A 24415-nucleotide genomic window follows, 5' to 3' on the forward strand; every position below is an offset into this window, starting at 1 on the left:
TAGGGCAGCAGGCCAGGTCTCATCCTAGTCCTGAGCTTCAGCAAAGCATATGAAGCAAGGCAGATAGCAAGCAGCATGAATGAAAGAAGGAAAAACCACAACCCCCACAAAAAAGAAGAATCAGCCCCGGAAAAAAACCCCTGAGTACAGCTTTTCTATCTACCAGCAACAGTTGTTAGACCTTACAGTTGAATTTTTCAATTCAGTTGACTTTTTCAGTTTTTAAATTGGTTTTACTTTTCATGTGGACAGACCTACATAAAATGTAGACTTTGAATTACCATTATTTATCTGGGAGGGGCGATTGAGCAATCGGGACCCCTCCTGTACCAGTGATTCCCCACAGAGGGGATGCTGGTTTGCAGAAACATGCTTTCACTTTAGTTCTGGTATCATAGAAGCTTTTTACTACTCTCATCATAATACCAACATCTCCATGAGCCTTACATAATGCAGAAAATATGTGTGTAAAGGTCCAATCTGCTTCAGGACTAACCATCCATCTAGGGCAGCCTTTCTCAACCTGTGGGTGCCCAGATGTTGTTGAACTACAACTCCCATCGCCCCTAGCTAGCAAGGCCAGAGCTCAGGGATGATGGGAGTTGTAGTCCAACAATATCTGGGGATCCGCAGGTTGAGAACTGCTGATCTAGGGGATAGACTGGCAGCAGCTCTCCAGAGGTCTTGACCATCACTTGCTGCCTGGTCCATTTAGCAAGAAATGCTGGGGGTTGAACCAGTGACTTTCCGCATACAAAGTGTTATGTACTGAAGTTCTCACCCTGGGCCAGCAGGGGGATACTGTAGATAGTTTTCACTCAGGTCCACATATGCAAATAAGGGATTGAAAATGACATTCAGTGATTGGATAGTTACAGAAAATGGTTACTGTTGCGTTCTAGTGGAGCTCTATATAAGCAGGCTGGCTGAACCCTTCAGTTCAGTTCTGTTCTGGCCTGTGAATAAACAAGAGCTGTTTGAAGAATTGCTGTGTCGTCTGATATGTTCACCCACAACTTAACACAAAGCCAATGTTTTACCACTGAACTAGGGTCCCACCCTCCATTTTCCCACTGTTTCTTCTCTCCTAAGTCCCAACCTTACTCCCCTTGGTCTGCTGACTTGTTCTTCTAGGCCTGCAGTCTCGCCTCCTTTCCAAGCCCTTTCCAGCTGCCTTGCCTCTCCCTGCAGTCTGAGCAGCCATATGCCCTTCTGCCTGCTCCCCACCTCTCTGACACCAGGGCAGCCCAACCAATAACTGCTAAGGCCTTCAACAACACTGCAAAATCACTGAATGCATTACAATAGTTTGTCTTGGCTTCCAGAAGAAAGCAAGAGATTGACTGGAATTCAACTCTGCCCTATTCCTGTCCTCCAGGGCTGGTTTAGCCGATTTGCTGAATGAAAGAAAAAGTCGAGAGAGATTTGTGCTCATGCTTCTCTGCCCTGTGCTCAGCTCTTTGGCCCAGACTGAACCCATAGGCAGAGAAAGGTGCAGGGGCCGTGTGACCCCCAGCGTGCTTCTGAGCTCACCATAAAGGTTTACAGATATAAGCATGAGGGTTTGTGAACTGGTGGTGGTGGGTCTTTGTTAAAAGAAGCCCTCCTATTTTGTCTGCCACAACAGGTGTGAGGAAGAAGAAGAAGAAGAAGAAGAAGAAGAAGAAGAAGAAGAAGAGGGGGAGGAGGAGGAGGAGTTTGGATTTGATATCCCGCTTTATCACTACCCGAAGGAGTCTCAAAGCGGCTAACATTCTCCTTTCCCTTCCTCCCCCACAACAAACACTCTGAGAGGTCAGTGGGGCTGAGAGACTTCAGAGAAGTGTGACTAGCCCAAGGTCACCCAGCAGCTGCATGTGGAGGAGCAGGGAATAATAATAATAATAATAATAATAATAATTTATTATTTATACCCCGCCCATCTGGCTGGGCCTCCCCAGCCACTCTGGGCGGCTTCCATAAAAACCAAAAATACAGTAAAATATCACACGTTGAAAACTTCCCTGAACAGGGCTGCCTTAAGATGTCTTCTGAATGTCAGGTAGTTGTTTATCTCTTTGACATCAGCTGGAAGGGCGTTCCACAGGGCGGGCGCCACTACCGAGAAGGCCCTCTGCCTGGTTCCCTGTAGCTTTGCTTCTCGCAATGAGGGAACCGCCAGAAGGCCCTCGGCGCTGGACCTCAGCGTCCGGGCAGAATGATGGGGGTGGAGACGCTCCTTCAGGTATACTGGACCGAGGCCGTTTAGGGCTTTAAAGGTCAGCACCAACACTTTGAATTGTGCTCGGAAACGTACTGGGAGCCAATGTAGGTCTTTCAAGACCGGTGTTATATGGTCTCGGCGGCCGCCCCCAGTCACCAGTCTAGCTGCTGCATTCTGGATTAGTTGTAGTTTCCGAGTCACCTTCAAAGGTAGCCCCACGTAGAGCGCATTGCAGTAATCCAAGCGGGAGATAACCAGAGCATGCACCACTCTGGCGAGACAGTCCGCAGGCAGATAGGGTCTCAGCCTACGTACCAGATGGAGCTGGTAAACAGCTGCCCTGGACACAGATTTGACCTGTGCCTCCATGGACAGCTGTGAGTCCAAAATGACTCCCAGGCTGCGCACCTGGTCCTTCAGGGGCACAGTTACCCCATTCAGGACCAGGGAATCCTCCACCCCTGCCCGCGTCCTGTCCCCCAAAAACAGTACTTCTGTCTTGTCAGGATTCAACCTCAATCTGTTAGCCGCCATCCATCCTCCAACCGCCTCCAGACACTCACACAGGACCTTCACCGCCCTCACTGGTTCTGATTTAAAAGAGAGGTAGAGCTGGGTATCATCCGCATACTGATGAACACCCAGCCCAAACCTCCTGATGATCTCTCCCAGCGGCTGCATGTAAATGTTGAAAAGCATGGGGGAGAGGACAGAACCCTGAGGCACCCCACAAGTGAGGGCCCAGGGGTCTGAACACTCATCCCCCACCACCACTTTCTGAACACGGCCCAGGAGGAAGGAGCGGAACCACTGTATGACAGTGCCCCCAGCTCCCAGCCCCTCAAGACGGTGCAGAAGGATGTTATGGTCGATGGTATCAAACGCCGCTGAGAGATCCAGCAGAACTAGGAAACAGCTCTCACCTTTGTCCCTAGCCCGCCGGAGATCATCAACCAGTGCGACCAAGGCAGTTTCAGTCCCATGATGAGGCCTGAATCCCGACTGGAAGGGATCCAAATGGTCCGCTTCTTCCAGGCGTGCCTGGAGTTGTTCGGCAACCGCTCGCTCAATCACCTTGCTCAATCAATCACCTTGCTCAATCAATCAGGGAAGCGAACCCGGTTCACCAGATTACGAGTCTACTGCTCTTAACGACTACACCACACTGGCTCTTTGACCCTCTGGATGTTGCTGAACTACAACTCCCATCAGCCCCAGTAAGTGTAGCCAATGACCAGGCATGCTGGGAGTTGTAATTCAGCAACATCTGAAGGGCCAAAGGTTCCCCTCACCTTTGTTTTCTCTTTTTAAATCCTGACCCAGACATGATTCATGCAGCCTTTAAATCTATCTGCCATTGGAGGAGTGGAAATGTATTTCCTTCAGAAGCCCCGGGCGCATTATTTCAGTACAAAAGACCATTATAAACCACTTGGCTTCCTTGAAGGGAACCACATGTTGTACATGGGCTGTACTGCCCTTCACTGTCCTTGACTTCATTTGCCCCCACTAACTATTGTTTATTCTGATTGGCTGTGGTGACTCACATGACTTAATGCTACATCCAACAAGATGGTGTCACAGAGGTTCATAAAATCACATAAGTCATTACAGCATATCAGATTCAATATAAGTATGAGTAAATGAGACCAAGGTCAGTAAAGGAAAAGCAAATGATAATGGCACCGAGAGGCAGCAGACAGAGGAATAAAAGAATGCTAAATAGTGTTGAAACAATGTGAATGTTTGGTTCAGTGAATATTTTTTGCTGTAATTGGATTAGCGGCATCAAATATGCTAATCTTGAAGCAAATATCAAAACTGAGACTATCTGATGATGACTTGCTGAATCATGTACCATTTCATTTTTCATTTCGCTTTTAATTTGTATACCGCCTTTCTACATAACTATACACAAGGCATTTCACAAGCTGAAGAAACAACAAAGACCTCGCACCTTATAACAATTTGATTCAATACAAAAAAGTCATAATAAAAATATAAATTTAAAATACACAACTTATATCAAATGAAGTAATAGTCAAGAAACTATTAGAATATAATAGTTCACAATACAACTAAATATCAGCAAATAATAGAAATTCACTCTTAACAATTACAGTAAATAATTTCTAAATTATAATCAACAAAAACAACAGCATTTTTTTGGTTATGCTTAAAATTCTACAAGGCAAGCTTAAGCAGTATGTGGACCGAGAAGTCCCAGAAGTGCAAGCTGGATTTCGAAGGGGCAGAGGAACCATAGCCGAAATTGCAAAGATGTGCTGTATTATGGAGAAAGCTCCAGAAAGACATCTACTTCTGCTTCATTGACTATGCAAATGCCTTTGACTGTGTCGACCACAGCAAACTATGGCAAGTTCTTAAAGAAATGGGAGGGCCTGATTATCTCATCTGTCTCCTGAGAAATCTCTATGTGGGACAAGAAGCTACAGTTAGAACTGTTGAATGGTCACTGTAAAATGTGAAGGTTCATTATTGTTTCACAAGTTGTGTATGTCTTTAAGGGTCAGGGCCAGGGCAAATAACGAGACCCAGTCTTACAGCTGTGAAACACAGCAGGTGCTGCTAAGTTGTGTTAATTAAGCTGTGTCAGCATTTGGGCATAGTATATAAGGAGCAGCACCTAGCTCCCTCATTACCCTGGGGGATGGGTTGGTGGTTGGGTCTGGTTTGTTGTTATCTTTAGTGTAAAAGGAGTTTTGTTTTTGTTATTAAAATCTTGTTAAAGTTATTTTTGAGTTCCTTGTCATGCATGGTCTCCCCAGCAAGCTTTCTGCACCGCTACTAACCTGCAAATAGCCAACAAGAACTGGATATGAAACAACTGATTTGTTCAAAATTGGGAAAGGAGTATGACAAGGCTGTACATTGTCTCCCTGTTTATTTAACTTACATGCAGAATCCATCATGCGAAAGGCTGTGCTGGATGAATCCCAAACCAGAATTAAGATTGCCGGAAGAAATATCAACAACCTCAGATATGCAGATGACACAACCTTGATGGCAGAAAGTGAGGAGGAATTAAAGAACCTTTTAATAAGAGTGAAAGAGGAGAGCGCAGAATATGGTCTGAAGCTCATCATAAAAAACAACAACATCATGGCCACTGGACCCATCACCTCCTGGCAAATAGAAGGGGAAGAAACGGAGGCAGTGAGAGATTTTACTTTCTTGTGCTCCATGACGACTGCAGATGGTGACAGCAGTCACCAAATTAAAAGACGCCTGCTTCTTGGGGGAAAAGCAATGACAAACCTAGACAGCATCTTAAAAAGCAGAGACATCACCTTGCTGACAAGGGTCCGTATAGTTAAAGTTATGGTTTTCCCAGTAGTGATGTATGGAAGTGAGAGCTGGACCATAAAGAAGGCTGATCGCCGAAGAATTGATGCTTTTGAATTATGGTGCTAGAGGAGACTCTTGAGAGTCCCATGGACTGCAAGAAGATCAAACCTATCCATTCTGAAGGAAATCAGCCCTGAGTGCTCACTGGAAGGACAGATCGTGAAGCTGAGGCTCCAGTACTTTGGCCACCTCATGAGAAGAGAAGACTCCCTGGAAAAGACCCTGATGTTGGGAAAGATGGAGGGCACAAGGAGAAGGGGGCGACAGAGGATGAGATGGTTGGACAGTGTTCTCGAAGCTACTAACATGAGTTTGACCAAACTGCGGGAGGCAGTGGAAGACAGGAGTGCCTGGCGTGCTCTGGTCCATGGGGTCATGAAGAGTCAGACACGACTAAACAACTAAACAACAAGTCCCATGTAGTCCATTACTAGTTTTATATAACTCACTATCATGAAACTAGATTCGAAGTAAATCAATAGACCTGATTTATTCAGAGGCTCATTTATTATTTTAAACTAAGTTGGCATCAGGTTCAGTGAACTGATTGTGTACGCAGAAAAAATGGTTGTGACTTGAGTATTTACCACACAATGGCTCCGGTGATGGACAGGAGACATCCAGGCTGCACTATTGTAATATATTATACATGGGGCTGCCTTCAGAGATGATTTCTAAACTTCAAATGATGCAAAATGCAGCCCCCAGAAGGTGGGGACAAGGTGGTTCGAATATTTAACACTCATACTAGTGCCCAGTGCATTCCTGAGCCCTGTTTAAGGGCTTGTGTTAACCTTTAAAGCCCTACACCATTTCGGTCCAGATAATTTTGAACTTATGACCCTGTCTGGACCATAAGATCAGCCTCAGAGGCTCAACTGTAAAATCAATTTAATTGGTGGACACGAGACAGGGCTTTTTCGGTGGTGGCTCCCATAACTGTGGAACTCCCTTCTAATTAAGTTGAACATTGCCCCTTCAAATGGGCTTTCAAATTCCATTTGTTTGGGGCAGTTTTCTCTCAAGTGTGTCTTGGCCCTGGCCTGAAGTTATTTTCTGGTGTCTTATGTGGATTTTTATTTTTTTTTGAACGATTTCAGGCTTAGCATTGGTTTTCATCCTCTGTTCTAATACAAAGGTGTTATTTTAGGCTTCATGACTGTCTTAGGTGCGCCACTGTGTGAGGGTTACACCCTCACAGGCAGCCTAAAAATGCATAAATGAACAAACAAACAAATGGCAAGCCATAAGGCAAAGTATTTCCTGCTTCTATCCAGATTTCAGGGTCCAGTTCCCCTAAATTGTGCACAGGAGGATCAGCCGAGCCTCATTTCATGCACTGTGCCCTGACTAAATAAGCAAAAATTCCAACACAATAGAAACTCCTTAAAAAATAATGCTCAGGATATGCTAGACTGCATCAACTCTGCTGGACACCTTTTATGTAGACAAAGGGCCCTCTCATCTGTGGAAGGATCCTTTGTGCTTGGCAACACCATAAAGAAAACGAGCACAGGGCAGCCTTAATGTGCCCAGGCAGGAACATAATTCTATTCTTCCGGATTCATGAACCCGCAACTACGCACACCCATCCGCTCCATGTTCCTTGTCGCTCACACAGTTTAAAATCCACGTTCTACTACCAAATGTGTATTGAAAGAGAGGGAAGAAAATCTATCCTTCTTACAATTCTTCTCAACTCAGAATGTGTGCTTACAACTGCGTGGATAAGGTGAGGGGAAGCATTTCTCCATCACGGTTAAGTGAGCTTGAAAAGGTAGTTCTGGAGCCTTGGCTTTAAAATTTGATTCAGGGACTAATGTTTTGTTGGGCTGTGTAACACGCCATGCATTTAAAGCTCCTTCTGTCATAGCTCGCAACAGGTAACCCTGATTACGTTGGGGGGTGGGGCGGGCTGTGGATCTCAATTTTTGCATTTCAGTAACTTTCAATATCAAGCATGATCGTTTTGGCACAGAAATCTTTAAACAGAACTGGCAGCTACATTGTACAGTGGTACCTCGGGTTACAGACACTTCAGGTTACAGACGCTTCAGGTCACAGACTCCACTAACCCAGAAATAGTACCTCAGGTTAAGAACTTTGCTTCAGGATGAGAACAGAAATCGCGTGGTGGGAGCGGGAGGCCCCATTAGCTAAAGTGGTGCTTCAGGTTAAGCACAGTTTCAGGTTAAGAATGGACCTCCGGAACAATTAAGTTCTTAACCTGAGGTACCACTGTATATAAAATTGACACACACAAGCACCAGTGGTAGAGCAAGCCGATCGGGTGCCTGGGGCCCCAGGGATGGGGCCAGCTGCCCGCGGGGGTGAGGCCAGCCAGGGCAGGATGCTCTTTGGGGCCTTTGAGGTGTTTGCCTGCTTCCTGCCACTCAGCCACCCTATAGCTGAGGGGAGGCGGTGGTCGGGCCATTTGGGGCAGCGTGGAGCCTGTGGGCATCCAAGCCACTGCATCACTCCCAGGAGAGATGCATGGCTCGGGTGCGCTGCAGGCCCCGCAGTGAGTGTCACCCGGCATTTTGTCACCCCCCTCAGAGATGACAACCGGGGCGGTCCGCGCCCACTGCACCCCCCCTTCCTCCACCCCTGACAAACACACCCCATAATGTTGCTTCTTTCTGGTGTATTTCAGGTATGGGAGAATGTGGTGCTAATGTCCAATGAAGGTCTCCCAGACCTGCGTGCTGAGCATGCTGCTTTATGGAAGTGAGTCATGGGCAACTTAAAACTGCCAGAAGCATTGCCTCAGCACCTGCCATCAGCAAATGTTTTGGGTATCACATGGCAGGACAGAGTCCCAAACAAAGATGTGCTCTTCCAGGCCTACATTCCCAGCATATTCACACTCCTGTCTCAGTGATGTCTATGCTGGCCTGGTCATGTCTACAGAATGGAAGATGGCAGGGTCCTCAAGGACATGCTCTTTGGGGAGCTGGCTTCAGGCACCAGGCCCATTGGCAAACCAAATCTGTGTTACAAAGATGTCTGCAAACATGACATCAAGGCAGGCAACACCAACCCAGGGAATCCCCTGCAGACAGCCACAGACAGGCAGTCAGGTCATGCATCCATAGCTGTGACCAGAGAAGGAATGATCGCTGGGAGGAGCGGAGACAGAAGAAACATCATGATGCATGTGCAGCATCACAGCCAGATGCCTTCTTTTGTCCTAGCTGCAACAAAACATGCCTATCCCATATAGGTCTCTACATCCACAGTAAGGACTGTATCTTAGCATTTCACTCCTCCGTTGCTGGATGTGTGATGGTTATATCACATGTCTGTGTTTACTTTCTAGGCTTGGAGAGTGTGAGAACAGAAGCCAGTCTTATCTCTCCCGCTGTACTGTACTTTCATAGTTACTTTCTCTCTCTCTCTTGGAGTAGAAAGAGGAGAGATGCCGTGATTGCTTTGTGCTGTATATAGGTAAAGGTAAAGGGACCCCTGACCGTTAGGTCCAGTCGTGACCGACTCTGGGGTTGCAGTGCTCATCTCACTTTATTGGCCGAGGGAGCCGGCATACAGCTTCCGGGTCCTGTGGCCAGCATGACTAAGCCGCTTCTGGCGAACCAGAGCAGTGCACAGAAACGCTGTTTACCTTCCCGCCAGAGCGGTACCTATTTATCTACTTGCATTTTGACGTGCTTTCGAACTGCTAGGTTGGCAGGAGCAGGGACCGAGCAATGGGAGCTCACCCCGTCACGGGGATTCGAACCGCCAACCTTCTGATCAGCAAGTCCTAGGCTCTGTGGTTTAACCCACAGCGCCACCCGCATCCCTTGTGCTGTATATATTGCTTAATAAATACTTAGAATGCACACACCGATGCTCCAGTTCGTTTCTGCTAAACTCTGATGAGTGAGCATGCCGGGACTGAAGATTTATGGACGTCCTGAGCTGCGCTTCATAAGGAAGATGCCCGGAGAGGTTTGTCTCATTCCGGGGGTTGCATGTGCCCCCCAGGTATGTTCCAACACTGTAACTTTCCAACAGTTTGACTTTGACTTCACCCCAAAAGTGCACTCCTTCTTTGTCTCCCTAGACAGATGGATGCCAATAACTAATCTAATTTTTCCACACTTGCCCTATTCTGGTTAAATCCATAATGAAGCTGGAGCTCCAATGCACATGAGGAGTTCATGTCTGCAAAGATTTCCTGACTTAACATCCGTTGGGGCGGGAGACCTTTGCACATGCAGATATTTTCCATGCTGTCCTCTGTACTGAAATGAACAAAGAAGCTGGCTTCTTCAAGATCTCCGTGTATACATAGGAGTGTACATGGAATTCTAGGGCAATGTCTTTCATTTGGCGGCATCGCAACCATACGTATCCATCATTAAACCACTTAGAAGCCTGTGATTATTTTGTGGTGGTTGCATTTTGACAGTTCTTCCAAGTCTGTAAATTCCACAGTATAAACAGTCATTGGAAAATCTCTGAAGCAGGGAAAATTATTCGCATCCTGATTTGAAAATGAACATTAGAAAGCTGCAAACGGCAATAAAAACAGGGTTGACAAACAGGGCAAGATTCTCATTGACTCCAGCAAATAAATGTCTATCTCAATGTATAAAATGAATGCTTGTGAGACCAGGAGTCATACAGTGACAGAAGTGAGTAAGTGATCGTTTAGTTCAAATGTGTTGTGCTTGTGTTTCTCCAGATGTTTTTTCCCCTTCTCGCCAACATTTATCATCAAGACAGTCTTGCTGAGTCATATCAAACCTTTGCAGAAGCTGGATCAATGTATGTTATTTCTTTGTTAGAGCCCTGATAGCAAGATCAAGGAAGTAATCCATTCCCGCCACGATTAAATGCGTAATCTTACAACAAGACTGCCACTGCAGGTTGAGGAAGCAAGTATTGCAATTCACCCATAGCTTTTGGGAGGAGGGCAGGATCCAGCTAACTAAACCATGGAGTAAAGGTAAAGGGACCCCTGACCATTAGGCCCAGTCGTGGCTGACTCTGGGGTTGTGGCGCTCATCTCGCTTTATTGGCCGAGGGAGCCGGCGTACAGCTTCTGGGTCATGTGGCCAGCATGACTAAGTCACTTCTGACGAACCAGAGCAGCGCATGGAAACGCCGTTTACCTTCCCGCCAGAGCGGTACCTATTTATCTACTTGCACTTTGACGTGCTTTCGAACTGCTAGGTTGGCAGGAGCTGGGACCGAGCAACGGGAGCTCACCCTGTCGCGGGGATTCGAACCGCCAACCTTCTGATTGGCAAGTCCTAGGCTCTGTGGTTTAACCCACAGCGCCACCCGCATCTCTTAAACCGTGGAGTATGACCCTCCTAAAAAAACCTCACCATCCCAGCTTAAATAAAGTATGTTCTGTGCTGCTTAGGGGCAATAATTCAGTGGCAAAACACATGCAGAAGGTCCCAGGTTCAATCCCAGCATCCCCCATCTGGAAGGATCAGCTAGCAGGGGATGCTCAAGACCTCTGCCTGAATGAAGGCTGGTATGGGCGCCACTAAGAAGTGCTTAATCCAGGGGCAGTCAGCAGCCATATTTCCTTGGGGTAACCTGTCAAGGTCCACATGCTGGTCAAGGGTGGAGGTTGTTGGTGCAATGTGAACAATGGGTTCAATGGCAAAGTGCTTGGTCTCATGTCTTGAGTAAGCATACACACCCCTCCCGCAGGTCTGGATCTTCAGAGGTAAGAGAGCAGGTGCACTGGGTTACCACAGAAACAGAGCAAGGTCAAGTGTATGTGTGGTGATCTCACAGGGTCCCCTGATGTTTGACGGTCTATTGATCCCTGTGCCACAACTATGATCACTTCCCCCCTGCCACCAACCCGTTTCTCTCGGGTACACACTGAGTCCAGACAGTTGTTAACATTAAAACAAATAATCAAGTTTATTTTATAAGCATGAACAATTTTATGGTTTCAGTTAATTTTTCTTGTCAGTTTCTTATCCTTAGTTTCTATACCGGCCTATACCTTCCTAATAACTGTTATTGATTATCCCAATTATCTATCTGACTTCTCCTATCAGTTTCTCTCACTCTCTCACATCAAAACTTGACCAACCCACAGATTTATCCTCCCTCTTCCTTCTCCAACTCCCAACTGACTTCCAAACAACTCCAACTCTAACTCTAACTCCTCCCCTTGGGTTCCCACTGGCCAATCACTTCATACTCATTTAACCCTTTCCTTATGACCCACCTAGGAGGGCAAACGCCACAGTATGACTTACTGAATCATTCACCTCACTCATTAGTACAGGAATGCAGAGATGAGTATAATAGTCTCTAGGGCAGAGCTTCCCAAACTTTTCATGTTGGTGACACTTTTTAGATGTGCCTCATTTGGCAACACAGTCATTCAGTTTTACTAGCAAACCCTTATAAGAGTGTTCGCACGACACACCTACACACTGCAGCTGACACACTAACATGTTGTGACACACCGTTTGGAAAGCTCTGCTCTAGGGCATTGCTTTCATTATATCTGTTAGGTTGAATCCTGTTGCATTTTTGTGTCCTGTCCTGTTTGCTGTCAGGGTCTGACTCTGAATCTGTGAGAGTCAGGGGAAGAGGCTGTGGGTTTTACGCAGCAGGTTAAAAAAAGGTAAAGGATCCCTGGATGGTTAAGTCCAGTCAAAGGTGACTATAGGGAGTGGCGCTCATCTCGCTTTCAGGCCGAGGGAGCTGGCGTTTGTCCACAGACAACTTTCCAGGTCATGTGGCCAGCATGACTAAACTGTTTCTGGCACAACAGAACACCATGATGGAAACCAGAGAGTATGGAAATTTCGCTTACCTTCCCGCCGCAGTGGTACCTATTTATCTACTTGCACTGGCACAACAGAACACCATGATGGAAACCAGAGCGCACAGGAACGCTGTTTACCTTCCCACCGCAGTGGTATCTATTTATCTACTTGCACTTCCGTGCTTTCAAACTGCTAGCTTGGCAGGAGCTGGGACGGAGCAACGGGAGCTCACCCCATCACAGGGATTCGAACCACCGAGCTAGCATGGTGAAAGTGTTAGTAGATCTCTCTGCACATATGTATCTTGACTGCAGAGACTAGAAGAACTGTATCTAATAGACAGAAGTGTTTAGCTTTGTCTTGTATCTGGACCCAATAAACACTTTGTTGCTTTGAACTGTGTGAGAAAGGAGTTTTCCCCTTAACCAGGGGCTGTTTCAACGTTATGTGTTGTTCTTATGTTGTATGCACAGTGCCCTGTGCTGTCTTTGAAGGAAGAGCAGGGTAAAAAAAAAAAAAAGGATAACAAAGATATCAAAACTCTGTATTCAAAGGCCACTGAAAAGGCTAAGGAGGGTTGCCTTTTTCCCCAGCCTGTGGACTTCTCAGGAGTGATGAGAGTGAGGGAGAAAGCCCTCTCTACATAAGTAATTCAGGGCTGTGACAAAAGCAATCTGTCCCTTCTTTGGCAGCCTGCTGGATGGGGAGGAAGCAAGAGAAGGGAGGAGTGACAGAAAGAGGGGGAAGGAAGGAGAGAGAGAGGAGAGAGAGACTGCATCTTTTTGGGTTTGGCCCTGTCCACCACTCACATTTGAAAAGAGGGTGGTCTTCCCATGAGTAGCCCTGGACTCCATTCACCAACGAATCTGGCCCTGCCCATTGCCAGCATGCAGCCCCCACCCCCCACCCTGACATATTATCCCCTTGGCACGAAAAAAAGAGAGGTGCTAGTGATCCTAAAAGACAAATTCCTCTCCCCTCCCAGCCTCAGATATAGCAGAGGCCTCTGCAGGACTGCAATGGAGAATCACACCCACTGCCTTAAAATAGGTTGATGAAAAACCAAAGGGAAAGTAATCGATGCTCATAACCTTAAGAGGTATAGACCACCAGATGTCACTGTGCCCTAAGAAGCAAAATTACTTTTTTACAAACCATAGTTCAAAGGGGTTTTCAGCCCTTTGTAAATTGCAGTGAACAAAACAGACACCTTCTGCGACTCAATTTGCACAGTGCTTCAGGCTGGAGATTTTTCAGTGCGGTAAGAGTTTGGCATGCTCTTTCTCCTTCTATGTCCCTTTAAAAGCAGGGGTGGGGAATGCCAGCCCTGGAGGCCAAATGTGGTCCTTCCTGTGGCCACACCCTTTACCTCCTGGCTTTGCTCTATACCAGTGGTGTCCAAACTTTTTTCAAAGAGGACCAGATTTGATGAAAAGAAGGGCCATGGGGGCCGACCATAGGGCCAACCAAACTTGTTGACCTTTTTTTAGGATTGAAGTTTTTGACCTTTTTTTAGGATTTTACTCCAGGAAATAAACTGCCACAGGGGCCGGATTAAACCGACTACTGGCGAGCCGGATTAGGCCCCCAAGTTGGACTTTGGACATGCCTTCTCTATGCCCTTTTCAAATGCCTTTGTGTGTGTGTGACTAGAACATGTACTTGGACTGTGACCATTTTGCTTGCTGTGGATGGATCAGAGAACTGTGCACAAGTAAAAACTTCTGGCTTTTGTCTGGATGGAGCTTAGCCTACTATGCAAAGAATCACATCTCTTGCTCCTCCCATGTTTGCCTCTGGCACCACCCAGCTGGCCTCCAGAGGGCTGCCCATGAAGGAATGCAGCCCTCGGGTTGAAAAAGATTTCCCCCACCCCCTGCTTTAGAGCACTGAGGAATTGTGCTGTGCTGTGCTGTGTCTGGCCACATTCACAACATAATTTTAAAACGCCAGGTTACCACTTTAAACAGTCGTGGCTTCTCCCAAAGAGTTCTGGGAGCTGTAGTTTGTTAAAGGTGCTGAGAATCATTAGAAGACCCCCATTTTCTTCACACAGCCACAATTCCCAGAGTTCCCTGCAGATAGGAATGGACTCTAGGAATGGTGGCCCCGTGAGGGGAATAGGGGTCTGCTAACAACTCTCAGCATACCCAAACAGCAGAAATGTGCAGAATACTTTAGGCAGATAAATAAGAATAAGAATGTATTCTTTATATTCTGTCCATCTGACTGGGCCGCCCCAGCCACTCTGGGCAGCCTCCAACAAATTAAAAACAGTAAAACACTAAAAAAACTTCCCTATTCATGAGAAATAAGACAAACGGTACAAACTGTTGTAAGAATGTATTAGAAAAAAAGATAAAGAATAAGCTAATAATGACAGGTACATTCATTATCAGAATGAGAGTACACACCGGGAACTGATAGGAAGCCCAATTATATTCTCTTAATTTATGTTAGTAAATAGACAAGAAAATAAGAGATAGTAAAAATATAAATTAAGCTTAATTTCTGTAAATATATAGAATGTTACTTGTATATGATTTTTGTTTATACGGTTTATATTTTTGTTTATTTAAGAAGATGTACACTGTATTTGTTATATGGGATTGTCAATAAAGCTTCTAAAAATTCAAAAAACAAAAACTTCCCTATTCAGGGCTCCCTTCAGAAGTCTTCTAGAAGTCAGATAGTTGTTTATTTCCTTGACATCTGACGGGAGCGGGTTCCACAGGGCAGGCGCCACTACCAAGAAGGCCCTCTGCCTGGTTCCCTGTAACCTCACTTCTCGCAGTGAGGGAACTGCCAGAACCATGTATAACGTATACAGGTTACAGAAACTCCTCTTTGCTTGAAGAAGTATCTGGAGCAGAACACTGCTATGTTTTATTTTGAACACTGAATGCGTTCAGCCTGTTGGCGACATGTGAGATTGTTGTCTCTTTAAATATTGCTTCAGTTGGGGAGATGACAAATAATTGAGGGGCAAGGGGAATGTTGCTGTCTCAGCATCAGCCCACATTTCGACCAGGAAAACAGCACACTCAGATATTCCATTGGCTTCTGCTCTTGTAGCCCAAGGGAAGCTGACTGGCGTCTTACAACTTTGTCTTTCAAAGACGCTGACTGCAGCTTCCCCCAGGGCCTTCCTCGCAAGTTAGAGCAACAGTGATGGACACAAGCTAATGGAAGAGTCTAGACTACAGAACGAGCACAATCCCAAAGTGAGGTCATTAAATACGTGGAGCAATGAACATGGGCATACTTAGTGCATCGGCAGATGAGTACAATGCCCAGTGCACAAATGGATTCTCCCTTTCAATTCAGTGCTAGAAAATCTCAGTCTCATTCCAAAGTGACCTTGAGAAACTTTAGACTCACAGAGCCACTCAGAAACAGTGCAATTGTATTATTCACAATGAAGCATGTAATATATATGTAAATGGTTTATATATAATAGACCTACATTGCTTTGCTCTCCTTGGGGGAAAGGGGTGTGAATATTATGCTGCCCTTCCTTTGAAGCAAAGTGCACCGAGACTTACTTATTTTATTTTTATTGCTTTTATTGAATGTGCTGAAAGTGACCCGAAAGGTGTTTACATAAAAAGAAACAAAACTTTTCATTACAAATCACGGAACACAATTACGATAACAGTGAAACAGCAGCGGCACTATCAATATTAAGACCACAACATTAGTACTGTACTATGAAAATAAACAGTCTGGAGGCTTGAAAAAGTCTTACCATTGAAACCAAGAAGTGGGGGGGGGGATAATTTGCCATGGAGCAGTGTACTACAAACAAATACATAGCCATTCATGACTTCAAAAAGAGGGTGTGTGACTTATGGGGAAAAATCAGGAGAAAGAGACTAATTTGAAATGAGACATGACTAATTTCCAGGAGAAAGTGTTACAATTAAAATGCATCTTTAAACGTGCTTACAGTAAACTGGCAATGCTAATAAGCAGAACTTGTGTATTTGGCCATCAAATATGTTGATGTTTATTAGAGATATTTATGCTTCTGATGTGTTCACAAATAATGCTTTTTGAAAATGTGTATCGAACCTCTTCATTGTATTCTATCCATTTAAAAGGAAGCTGTGTTTTTAACCCAATTGGATTGAAAAGTTTAGTTGTGAGCAGTGCTGAATATATCAACTTTGATAAGAAATAGTTCAAGCCTTAGTTACTGCATAGCAACCAGTGTGTATGTGTGAATGGGTTTTGCATTGGGGGTGAGGGAGGTTGCGTGACAAGGTCCCAACACCCCCCCCCCATTCTTGGTAGAATAAAGACACATGACTCAAATATTTAAGGTTAATGGGCTAAAAAAAGGCCACAACTTTATTGGTTACAGGTGACGAGTGGTATTGGCTTAGGCATTGGTCCTAACCAACTATATCTGACTCCAGCCCGTCTGCAAGGAGCCTGGGAAGGAGTTAACCACCAGTAGAGGAAGTCCTGTTGATGCACCTCAACAAGGAGCTCCCCCGGGGGTCACCGAAAGGGTTGTGCCTTAGGCCCTAACCTCCCTAGGCTTCAGACAGGGCCAAGCCCCCCGGAATCCTTTAACGGAATACCCTTCAATATGTGGGGCAGGTGATGGCGCTACCTCCCCTCTTCTCCAGAAATATTCCAATGCCTAACAGCCAAACTTTAAAGGTTGTGACAATTTGCTACGAGGTAGGCGGAAACCAAGTGGCTGGTGCCAATTTGCCAAGTGGAAAAATTCCTACCAGGCCCCTCAACGGCGACCAACCGAAGTCCATAGCAATGCCAAAAGAGATGAAAACCTTAAAGGGTAGGAGGGTGGGAAAACCAGAGCAGCTGGAAGCAGGAAAGAGTGAGATCTCCCGGCTGCGTCCTGCCTTTATGGGGCTGGCCACACACACCAGACCAACCGGATTGGTCCGCCTGGCCAGTGACGCAGCCGGGAATCCCTCAGTCGCACAGGGCTGGCTACCCACCCCCTGCGCACGTGGGAGGGTCGTGAGAGCCCGCAACACCACCTCCTCCTTAAGGCAGAAGTGGCCTTGCATGGAAGGTCCTGACCCCCCCCCCCTTGGTAGAATAAATACACATGACTCAAATATTTAAGGTTAATGGGCTAAAAAAGGCCACAACTTTATTGGTTACAGTATTGGCTTAGGCTATGGTTACCAGATTTTTTTCAATGAATCCGGGCACACTTTTTTGGAAGCTGAGTAGCAACAGGGAGTCAGTAGTGGGGATGGTGAGGCAAAAGACTCTGGGTCCAAGCACATGTGCATATTGTATAAACGTGCCAAGTCCTTCTTTTGCACCCTGTGAAACATAAAAGCGCAGAGCTTTAAAAAAACTGGGCAACGCCCGCCTGCAACTCCTGAGCCTCCCCCGATCAGTCAAAACAAAGGGGGAAGGGGGCAGGAGATCTGTACCACTGAATGTCCCCGGTACCCCTTTAGCAATGGTGGTGGCAGCGGCAATCAGCAGCCCGGAACCAGCCTGGTAGCACAGTGGGCTCTGGCTGGCTTCAGGAGCTGCTCGCTGCTGTGGTGCCCGCCATTCCGGAGAGGAAAAATTTCGGGTGCCACAGCAGCGAGCAACTCCTGAAGTCAGCCAGAGCCAACTGCGCTACCAGGCTGGCTCCAGGCTGCTGAGGCTGCCGCTGCCATGTTTCCTGGGGACAGATTTGCAAATCTGGGGACAGAATTTGTCTGGGGACAGATTTGCAAATCCAGGGACTGTCCCCGGAAACCGGGGACGTCTGGTAACCCTAGCTTAGGCATTGGATCTAACTGACTATATCTGACTCCAGCCCGTCTGCAAGGAGTCCAGGAAGGGTTAAGCACCAGTAGGGGAAGTCCTGCTGATGCACATCAACTAGGAGCTCCCCCGGAGGTCACCGATAGGGGTCGTGCCTTAGGCCCTAGCCTTCCTAGTGGCATCATTCACCACAATACAGATGTTGGTTTTCCTCTCCTGTTGTGGCTGCTCAGGCATTTAGCTCAGTTCAGGCCTAGGGGTGAGGAAATCAAAATCTGATAGAGCATTTGCATGCATGCCGATTTGTGGACACCTCTTGACTGACATCACACACCTTCCTCTATCGGGCTATACCTGTGGTGAAATCCCCACTCATGCATAAGGCTCACTACATGACTGCTTCAGGCAGTACCTCTCAGTGTAACCTACTCAGAGTTGTTGTGAGGAAAGAATTGTGGAGCAGAGAACCATAGGACAAAATAACAATGCAATAGATGCATTCCTGGAGCAGCTTTGCAACTGCAGTTATTAATTCTATTTTTGCAAGGTGAAAAATGAACATATAGGCAAATCTGTGCCCATGTGATTGGGTGCTCAGCTAGCATGCTATTTTGTTGTTGTTTTTTCAAAAGTCAAAAAACCCTGGAGTTAAGTATTTGTTTTGCAAAACACAATTCATTTGATCAATAAATGTAATTCAATTAACGGAGCCGTCCAACACATAAGTAGATAATGAGCTAATAAGCTATTAACATGGCCTAGAGAAACCATGCAAAAGGTTAACATTTTCCATTCACTTTTTAAAATATATAATCACAGCAAACCCATCATATCAAGGTTCCCACTCAGTCCTGATTACAAATTTTGTGGGTGTCAAATATATTTATTGATTTTACACTAATACAGACCCTGTGACCCTTCAGACGCTGCTGGACTCCAACTCCCATCAGCCCCAGAGAGCATAGTCAATGGCTGATGGGAAGTGGCCGTAGATTCCCTGCTCCTGGACTCCATGTATTCTATAACTAGTCTAAACCAAAGCAGCTTCATTGTGGCATATTTATACCAGAGCTATTGCATGTCTGAAGGCAGAGGGCCTTCTCGGTAGTAGCACCTGCCGTGTGGAATGTCCTCCCATCAGATGTCAAGGAAATAAACAACTATCTGACTTTTAGAAGACATCTGAAGGCAGCTCTGTTTAGGGAAGTTTTAAATGTTTGATGTTTTATTGTGTTTTTAATATTCTGTTGGGAGCCAGCCAGGGTGGCTGGGGAGGCCCAGACAAATGGGCAGAGTACATTTAATAAATTATTACTACTACTACTACTACTACTACTACTACTACTATTTCTGTTCCTCCACATTATAGGGATTGTAGAGTAAATGGAAGAGCTAGCAGGTAGGCCAATTGTCATAGAATCATAGAAATGTAGAGTTGAAAGGGACCCTGTGGATCATCTAGTCTAACTCCCCACAGTGCAGGAATATGCAACTGTCTCATATGGGGATCGAACCTACGACCTTGGTGTTATCAGCACCTTGCTCTAACTCAGTGTTTCCCAACAGGGGGCCCTATGGCCTCCTGGGAGACCCCAGGATATTCCAAGGGGGCCACAGGTGAAAATCACAAAAATGCAGGACCACAGCAGGAGGCTAGGGGGCCACAGAGCGAAGTGAGAAATAAAGAAGAAAAAATCATATATATTTTTAATTATGAAAAACGTCCTGATTAGCTGGCTATCTGCTTGGGTAAGGGGGCTGCCCACGAGGGCCCAACGCTCCTTTTTGCCACGTGTGTTTTCTTGGAGCAAACCAGGCTTGAGCTATCCAGGCAGACCACACACTCTGCCACAATACACTCTGGAGAACAGGGACTTCAGTCTCGATCCTCCATACTCTGATTCGACATTCCCCAAGCTGATGCCCTACAGTTGTTTTGAAGCACAACTCCAATCAGCTCCAGCCAGCCAGGGAGGATGGGAGTTGTAGTTCAAAACTTCTGGAAGGCACCAAGCTGGGCTTGGCTGCTCTAATCCGTTCTCAAAATGGCCCCCTGGCAAAAACTAACTGCTACTCTGCCATTCCTCTTTAATCAGGTAATAAAAAATGCTAGTATCTGGAAATAATTGAGAACGTGGCAGATTTATCCCATTGATGAATCATGTATAACCTCGTGTGGGTTGTCAGCCTCTAGAAAACTCCTGAGGAAATAAAGGGTTCTTTGCTATTGGCTGGAACCACACAGGAAATCCTTCGATGCACTTAAGAGATTGGTAACAGTACCTCCTTCAGGTGGACGAGCATCACGAGTCGAGCAGGCTGTCTCCTTAGCGACACTGAATCCAAAGAGTTCCAGCCAAGACCCCAAAGGGGTTTTTGTGTTTCTGTCAAAGGGATGCCGTGTTGCAAAGCCAGGAAGAGGAAAGATGGGGGGAGATGCTTTTTCGGAAGGCAAATAGCTTCATGGGAGCCTTGAAAGCTTCACGCAGCCGCGCAACATGTCTGAAAGGTAGGCAGCTGAAAGTAGGCGAGTAACTTTAGTCTTTGCACTATTGACTTGACACACTTTGAAAAACCAAGATAGGGTTACAGGATTGAGTATCTCCTTTTTTGTATATTAACGCACAGTTAGCAGTCACTGAATGGCTGAGGCTGGTTCTGCGTGCTGGGAAAGCGAAGGAGAAATATGTCACTTATTCATTACTGAAGACAAATAGCATCCTCGAAGAAATGGATTATTTATGAAAAGCAGGTACAAACAGCCTCTCAAATGCGATATTAAATGTACAGTTGTTAACATTATTGACGACTAGCCTGGTGTCCGCGTTTTGCATCCGCCGGCAATGGCTAATTGTATGCGATATGGCTAATTATGCTAATTGGGCCTGAATTGCAAGTCAGAGACATTTTCTGTGCAGCAAAGAAATGAATGCCGCAATGTTAGGATAATCCTTCACTGTGTGGCCACACGTTGGAAAGGTATGTGCGTTGGTAAAATTGCTCTCAAATGGTTCCGTTATAATAGTTGGAGCTTCTAATGAATCCCCAAAAGATATATTGCTGTGTCTAATGGCTCAAATGTCAGTGGTGGTGGTGGCGAGACCTGGAATGTGCACCTCTAAAGTATGCCAAGCTACAGCTGGGTTGTTAAGCTAGCAGGAGAGAGATGGCTGCAATCACCAGAACAGCAGGGTCAGAACAAAATAAGAATAAAAAAAGAAAAATAGCAGTCACTGCGGAGTGTTGAAAGGACTTCGGTGTAATGTAGGCCTTCATAGATGAGGGTCCACAGCTATTTATTTCCATCCCGTCTCACATAATGGTCAACTGACCAGAAAAAAACACTCAGGTTTCTTTAGTTGTTCTACTTTCAGGTACTTGCCAGAACATAAATAAGGAAGGCTTGCTGTTGTTTTTCCTCCCTAACCTGCTTGACTTTTAAAGCGGTGTATTTTGGGTGAACTGCACTGGCCACACAACCAAACTCTGGGCTCGATAGCCCCCAAACCTACCTAAAAGAATCGGGCTCCACCTAGGGAGGCCAGGTGCCAAAGTACAGCCCTGTATTGGAAGGGTGGTTCTTTTCTGTTTTCGCAGAAACTCCCTAAAAACTGAGTGAATGCTATAGCAGACTTTCTTCTTCATGAGGCCTGGGAGCCAGGCCACACCACTGGGTTAGCTCTCCAGGAGCTGGTCTTCTGGTCAAAGTTGCTTCTCTTAAAGGGGCCATGTGGCACTTATTTAGCTGGTAACACATACGCTACAGTCTGGTCCAAGCCCAGTTTAAAAATAAAGAACGGGAAGAATGGAGGGCAGGGTGGACCTTAAAGTTGCCCACCAATGGTTAGATTGAGCAGGCACATCTTCTTCCCTGCTATGGTGAGAGGTCTTGTATTTTCACTGTAGCATTTACAAATGTGCATCCTTACATAAGCGTTGTTGTTGTTGTTGTTTAGTCGTGTCCGACTCTTCGTGACCCCCTGGACCAGAGCACGCCAGGCACTCCTGTCTTCCACTGCCTCCCGCAGTTTGGTCAAACCCATGCTGATAGCTTCGAGAACACTATCCAACCATCTCGTCCTCTGTTGTCCCCTTCTCCTTGTGCCCTCCATTTTCCCAGCATCAGGGTCTTTTCCAGGGAGTCTTCTCTTCTCATGAGGTGGCCAAAGTATTGGAGTCTCAGCTTCAGGATCTGTCCTTCCAGTGAGCACTCAGGGCTGATTTCCTTCAGAATGGATAGGGTTGATCTTCATAAGCATTAGCGTATCCAAATGTTATGCAAATCCGCATCATCATTTGCCCTCTTTTTTGGGTGATGAACAAGTGTCCAACTCTACCCTTCGAGCAGCCTGCTTTGGGCTCTGTCCTCATGCCCTGCCCTGGCACCTGAATTTTGTATTTCAACGCTAGCAGTCCTAACCCCGCAAGCCGTCCCTCCCAGTCCTCACATCCCTCACATTTACTAGTCGTTTACAGCACTGCATTGTTTTTCCATTCATCCCTGCCACTGAGATTGCAAAAAACCAAGTGCCACACACAGCCCTCTAATTCTATCTGGTGATTGTAAGTTGGCTCATGTAGAGCAAGAGCACAGTGCAAATAGGAAGAGCTGCTATGTTATCCTTCTCTTGATAACCCCCTGCCTGGATTGCCTGCCGCTCATTGTTTCTTTCACACATGGAGTTGGTGTTCAGCCACAATGCTGGAGTTCCATTGCTGTGTGATTCACTTTTCTTATCTCTGTGGGTTTTGCTATTGGAGAATCCACTCCTGTGGTCTCAGATGACCCTGATTCTTTTCAAATGCTTTCCCTCCTCCCTCAGAAAAATTGAAGGAGGACATCCTAGGGCTATCATACAGAAAAGGACAGAGTTTGTTCTCTGCTGCCCCAGAGGGTGGTTCTTGAGCCACATCCACAACAGACATTTATAGCACTATTAGACCACTTCGAACAGTCATGGCTTCTTCCCAAAGAATTCTGGGAACTGTAGTTTGTTAAGGGTGCTGAGAGTAGTTAAAAGACCCCTGTGCCCCTCAAAAAGTGGCAATTCCCAGAGTTATCTGGGAAGAGGCATTGGTTGTGAGGCTATACTGGAATTGTAGCTCTGGGAAGGTAATGGGAACCTCCTAACAACTTTCAGCACCCTTAATAAAATACAGTTCCTAGAATTATTTGTGGGAAGCCATCACTGTCTAAATTGGTACGATGATGCTTTAAATGTATTGTACGGATGCAGCAGTTGCTGGGAGGCTATTGGACAAGATGTTTCCGGTCATTGGATTACTCAGTAGTGGGTGACTCACAGATGAATTGTCTCCATTAAAAAGTTGACTTTGAATGATATGAAATTGGGTGCTGACTCATTCACACATCCAAGCAATTGCTTGTTACAGTAGTCAGTGAGTGGTGATTATGAGCCCCTTTTAAGACGCTGAGAGGGGATGAATGTTTATTTGAAACCTCCTTCCTTCCCGCAGTACCATGTGCCAATATTATTTTTCTCTCCACTGGAAAAAAAACACACCCCAATATGCATATAATATTTTCAGACACCATATATTACTATATTCAATAGTATATTGGATTCACTTGTAATGTGGTGCACACTTCCAGGCCTTCTGCATATGGGATCCTCTTTTCATGTTTTATCACATAATATAAACATCTAGAACAATGGCAAAGGATCCTCTCTCTTTTTTTACATATAATGACAAACTGTATTTGGGTTATTGTAAATCTTACAATTTCTTCTTTTCTCTCCCCTCACCCCTCACCCATCCAACATTACTTGGCAGCCAATTCAGACAGCCGATTATCAAAAGTAATTTTTCTCAGAAGTTCTGTGGAGAGAAAAGATAATGACAGTCTTGAGTGCAGCACTGTTGACCGTAATCTATTTTTAATAAAGGATAATTTGGAGAACGTTTTTTCTCCTTCAAATGGGCAGAGCTAGATAAGGGCAGAAAGCTCTGGCAACATGCGGAAAATCTTCAACCAGTTCCTTGTTGTCAATTCTCCTCAGGATTCTGTGTGCTGTGGTCTCAAATCTTTTACATCCCTCTGTAGTATCTGATATGTGAGTCCTCCCAGCAAAAGCAGAAAGGGGACCAATTGCTTTCTGGCTGATGAGGTGTGAGAGTACCCAATTCCACTTCTAAAACATGCAGCCTAATTGCTGATGTGAAACCTACCAGCTACAGTTGATGTTTCTAAGGTGTGTTTAATTTAGTTAGCTCATGGCAAGGGGACATTATCATCCTATAGTTGAATTTGTTTTGTGATTATTTCCCCCCCATTAGGCTTATGGAGGTCGTTAGTGAGATTCTTGCCAGT

The 24415-nt window shown here is 45.8% G+C and overlaps 1 protein-coding gene across 1 annotated transcript in view; it reads left to right on the forward strand.

Moving 5' to 3' along the window:
• The first annotated feature begins 20366 nt into the window (after nt 1-20366).
• LOC128414740 (protein tilB homolog) overlaps nt 20367-24415 on the forward strand; it is a 28158-nt gene continuing 24109 nt past the window's right edge. Inside the window, exon 1 of the mRNA XM_053390455.1 lies at nt 20367-20590. Within this exon, the coding sequence (XP_053246430.1) occupies nt 20580-20590 (11 nt within the window). The 5' untranslated portion in view covers nt 20367-20579. The remainder of the gene's footprint in view (nt 20591-24415) is intronic.

This window comes from Podarcis raffonei, chromosome 5 (assembly GCF_027172205.1).
Source record: "Podarcis raffonei isolate rPodRaf1 chromosome 5, rPodRaf1.pri, whole genome shotgun sequence".
NCBI classification, from domain to species: Eukaryota; Metazoa; Chordata; class Lepidosauria; order Squamata; family Lacertidae; genus Podarcis; species Podarcis raffonei.